A 5,065-nucleotide genomic window follows, 5' to 3' on the forward strand; every position below is an offset into this window, starting at 1 on the left:
AAACTCTACAATAGCCGGCTGGGCATGCAGCTAGGCGGCTTACAGCTTAATATCTTAATTATTTCCGATGGCCATTACGTTAGCCTCTAAAAACATTTGTCAGTCGGTTTGCAAAAAAATAGTGAGACTCAAGCGATGGAGCCCATATTGTTTTGGATTTCAAACAAAGCTTCTGTAGAAGAGATTGAGTAAAAATGTAATAAACCCACAGTACAAAATACAAGCAGCTACTCCTCAATGCGAGCTGATAATTTATTAAGCATTACACAAAACACGTCATATGTACACAGAAATATACAATAAAAACATTCCTATTTCACTTTGCACATCGTGTTCATGTAAACGTCCTCAACGTGATTAAAGATTAAAGACTATTTAGCTCATACATAGAATAGGTCCATATTAAGGTAGAACTACATATAATGGTCAAAGGTGAATCATTCTTTTCTTGGTGGTAACATGGGCATCATATTCTGGGGAGGGGAGGGGGGGTGTAAAATTACGAAAATGAAACGTAGGAAAACTTAAATTCATACAATTCGAATTAAAATAAAAATATATTTATATTTGTTTGACTAAATTTAGATTAAAATTGAAGCCAGCGGTGGGGGGAAAAGTAGACAATTTAAGTCAACTTTTAATGTGATTTTTTAAATAGCGTTAATTTTACTCCATTGACGACACTATCCAACCGTACGACAGAAGTGACAGAAACAGGTCGACAATCCCAAAACACAACATCAGAAAACAATCAAATAGAAACTCATGACATTCATTTTTTTCCTTTTCTTATTCTCAGTAGCTCACAGAAGACGATGCATTGACTTTAAGCGTGTCAGGAAATAAAAGAAAGTGTATACTCCACAGTGAAATGAGTCATTATGTGTACAGAGTGGTGAGGAAGGAGGCTGGGGGCGGGGGGGGGGGGGGTGTCATTGATTTCACCAATTATCTTCTATTTCAATGTGGTCACCTTGTTCATCATGAAAATCCGTAGTTGCAGGTGAGCTCCCGGATCCTGTTTTCCCTCGTCATTTTCTTCAGTTTCATTCTGCGGTTCTGGAACCAGATTTTAACCTGTCTGTCAGTTAGGTGGACACTTTTACTGATCTCTAGGCGGCGCTCTCGGGTCAGGTACATGTTGAAGAGGAACTCCTTCTCCAGCTCCAGTGTCTGATGCTTGGTGTATGGACAGCGTTTCTTCCGGCCGCTTTTTGCTGTCAGCCAGTTAGCCGAGCTTTCACTTTGTGTCTCCTAAAGAAAATGGTAGATACATGGTTTTACGCACTGCAACAACGGGGGCTATGGGGGTGTGGTGTGGGTTGTGTTGTGTGTGTGTGTGTGTGTGTGGTTGTGGGTGTGTGTGTGTGTGTGTGTGTGTGTGTGTGTGTGGTGTGTGTGTTTGTGAGACTTTCTAGGAGTGTGTTGTGTTATGGTCGTGTATGCACTTATTAGAGTAACGTGTGTGTGTGTGTGTGTGTGAGTGTGTGAGTGTGAGAGAGAGAGGACTATCTAGGAGTGTGTTGTGTTTATGGTCGTGTATGCAGATATTAAAGTAACGTGTGTGTGTGTGTGTGTGTGTGTGTGTGTGTGTGTGTGTGTGTGTGTGTGTTCTGTTAGAGTAACCGGACTTGTTGAAACGCCAGTAATAGTTTCTATATTAATATAGAAGAATACAAAGACATATTGTACAGAAAAATACACAAATACCCATATAGGCCTATAGCCTACATTTCATGCAGTGCAAAGGAAATACTAGCTAAATGGCTATAGGTAGTTGAAATGTAGTATATTATATGTAGGTTATGTATTTCAAAAGTAATTTATACATTTTTTCTATAACACAGAGGAAGTTTTTTATTCAACCAAGTCTAGCTTTGCCCTTTAATCGACTTTTTTTCTCAATTGTACGCTCAATCTTACAGGGTGTATTCATGCACATATAGTATACACCCTTTTAATGCACTCATAATATGACAACTTAAATACAAAAGACTTATATTACTACATAATACAAAAGACAATACTATTGTAATGTCAAGTTTCCATGCCCATGTCTTTACTTCAAGTCTAACTGCAAGTCTAACCAGTAAGATGGGACTTCACAGGTGCCATTTAAAAGCCCTACCTGCGATGCATGCAAAAAAAAACAACAGCAGTGGATGACAAGATGAACTCTGATTACCTTTATTGGTCTTTTCTGGTCTCTCTTTGTCATGCTCTTCTGTCTCGTCAGTTGAGGAGGCTTCTGCATCCGAAGACTCGCGTGCCTCCTCGGTCCCTGGTGCAGCGTGAGGCTGCAGGTCTGCGGTTCCCGAGGACACGGGCTCCTCGGTGTTCCTCCTTTCTTGCGCCGTGGCTGGAGCAGAAGTCGAGGTTGGTGGCGTAAGGAAGCGAGCAGGAGCAATGGGGTGTAGGCCAAAATGAGAATGGGAAGGGTTCGGCTGGGGGCCGTTAGTGTTGTAAAGTTTATGAGAATGTGCGTGCGTCTGAGACAAGCGGAAGTAGCCAGGCACAGGCACTGAGCCCCCGCCGCCATCGGTAACTGTACAAGAACTCGAGCCGAGGCCGGCTGTCGTTAACCTCGAATATGTAAGATCTTCGGCGGTGGAGGCTTTAGGGCACTTCGTTTGCTCATACAGACAGTAGGTGCTCTCTTCCTTAATATTTTGCGGGAACGAGCAGGGCGCGACCTGGGGACCCACCGGGTGCTCTTGGTCCATTCGACATGACCTCTGCGCGTCCATCCACATCTCCATGCTGGACATGTACGCACCAGAGGCGGAAACCATGTTTTGGGGACCCATCTCGCTTCTTTTACCCATACCTGGGAAGTATCCATAGTTGTGTAGTCCATAAGGCACTTCTGTGGCGCTGCTATGTGGCACGCACAATGCGCTCCCCGCGTAGTGACCTCCGCCGGTCTCGCTGCGGCCACTGATCAGAGAATCCACTAAAAACGCATTTCCTGACGGGCTGTCCGAACATGACATTATTGTGGTGTATTTTGGCGAAGGGAGAAGATAGCCCTTTCTGGCTGACATTTCTTGTGCAAAACATGCTGGATATGATTAGAGGCACCCCCCCCCCCTTCTCCACCGTTCGGGCTGTGAAACCAATGGAAATCCTGGAAGATGGGCAGTCCCTCCCACTCCTTGGCTACGCAGCAGCCGGAGCGATATCTATCATGGAGCTGAGGCAGAGAAAGGAGGCAGCAGAGCAATCAATGTGTTCCCTCACCTCGCCTTAATGCACCACCATTACCCCTGGCAAGGTCCAACATGATACAGTTTAAAAAATACATATGTATTTAAAAAGCAGCATTTCATTAATGGATTACAATAAGCTTTCATTTATCATTTCTCTCATCAAACAATGTCAAAAGCACTGATTTCCCTTTACCACATGCAAAGCAAAAGTTCACCACAAACCCTAATATGTCCATCACAGTTCGAAGTATCAGATTTATAAAACCTAAAACCTCAAGTAAGAGAAAAACAGATGGAAGTAAAACAAATCTACAAAAATCCGAATCATATTGTTATAAACGCACCAAAATACTAGACGACCTTAAGGTGGCAAATCAAGTTTAAGATTATAGGGTGGCAGAACCTACCAACAAAGAGTCGACAAAGACATACAACAACAAAGCAATGGAACTTAAAGGTAATAAAGTGTTTTTAGAATTCGCCTGTGGCGAAATGACTTGGTAAAAAGCCGTTTTTTATGGTGCATCTCAAGGCAGTCTGAGCTCTTCCGCACTAAACGCAGAGGTAATGCTGCCTGGAGATAGATAGTAATATCAAACATACTTTTTTTTTTTTTTAGATTTGCGTTTATGTATTGTTCTACAGGGAAAGTCTCTGAAGTAGTCAATATCAAGTTTACATCGTTGAACTGTATTGTTGTATTCCTCAAATGACTAGACTACATCAAACATAACCCTTTTTAACATATTGAATGGTGGGGAAATCATTAAGACTATCCCCGTGCGTAAACAACGGCAAAGCCATCCCTTGCCACTAAACAATAAAAGTTGCAGTAACAAAAAAAAAGACTGTACAACAAATAATTTCCTTAATGTTAGACGAATTACTGCACCTTTCAAACGTTAAATTATTTAAATGCCATATGTAACAGGAAATACAGTCCCTTTCTTTATTACTGCCCATTAGGCACAGATTTTCTCTACATGATATATATGAAACTTTTGCGCTTCTTATTTTACATTTCACAGTAAATCATATAAGTATTTTTCATAGATCTATTCGAAAATTAGGATTTGTATTAATAATGGTTGTATTTCCGGGGGTTTTCACTCATTTATGATGTAAAAAGGAATTAATCTGTACTCAACTAGGTTTTACGCACAGCACGCAAAAGAGGTTTAACCCATCGTGTAGCCTACTTTTGTTCAAAGGCTCTAAGAACAAATCAAACGCAATTGTGTTGTATTTATCTGACTTATAAGCATCAAAATATCCAAACTGCTCTGTATTAAAAAAAATGAATTTGTTAAACTGCCAAAATATTGATCATGGCGTTGGACAGGGAACAGGCACAATGTGCCACAGCAAGCAGACATAAAGCTTGCACATACAAGTCATCCTGTCGGTCCAATTTGGGGCAATAAGATCCACAATAAAACTCTCCTTCCATCTTGTAGTGTCCTTGGCCATGTGTACTCTATTGCTCTCTCCAGGTTGAAGTTAATCTCAGCCAGCTTTGCCATTACCAGGCCCAGGTGGCCGCTAGCCCCCCGGGTTTGTTTGCAGCCTGTTGTACTGAAATGAGGAAATTTGGGAGAAATTCGTAAATTGAGCCCATTTAGGTTTTCAAACGCTCCGTCACTGACAGCTCATTTATGTACCCTGGCTTTAGATTTTTAACGCGTCAATGGTGGACATTTGTCAATCGCTCATGCTTAAAAAACGCATATTTCAAATTACTTAAATGAATAGAAGTTGGTTGAAGGTTATTCATGTGTGTATGAATACAATACAATTTTTTATAGCATTGTAAATATATATATATATATATATATATATATATATATATATATATA

At 41.0% G+C, this 5,065-nt stretch overlaps 1 protein-coding gene across 1 annotated transcript; it reads right to left on the reverse strand.

Annotated features, from left to right (window-relative positions):
• Positions 1–239: 239 nt before the first annotated feature.
• On the reverse strand, positions 240–3,416 carry LOC116701218 (homeobox protein Hox-A10). Its single transcript, XM_032534801.1, has 2 exons — positions 2,185–3,416; positions 240–1,255 (listed from the first exon to the last, which is right to left on the reverse strand). The coding sequence occupies exons 1-2, from the start codon at positions 3,042–3,044 to the stop codon at positions 982–984; spliced, it is 1,134 nt and encodes a 377-aa protein (XP_032390692.1). The 5' UTR covers positions 3,045–3,416; the 3' UTR covers positions 240–981.
• Between the last annotated feature and the right edge of the window lie 1,649 nt (positions 3,417–5,065).

Source organism: Etheostoma spectabile, chromosome 14 (assembly GCF_008692095.1).
Source record: "Etheostoma spectabile isolate EspeVRDwgs_2016 chromosome 14, UIUC_Espe_1.0, whole genome shotgun sequence".
Taxonomy (NCBI): Eukaryota; Metazoa; Chordata; class Actinopteri; order Perciformes; family Percidae; genus Etheostoma; species Etheostoma spectabile.

Coding starts and splice junctions, on each gene's coding strand:
- LOC116701218 (XM_032534801.1), bottom strand. CDS start 3,044: ATGTCAGCCAGAAAGGGCTATCTTCTCCCTTCGCCAAAATACACCACA. Junction 1,256..2,184: donor CCAGAAAAGACCAATAAAGG/TAATCAGAGTTC, acceptor CCATTTTCTTTA/GGAGACACAAAGTGAAAGCT.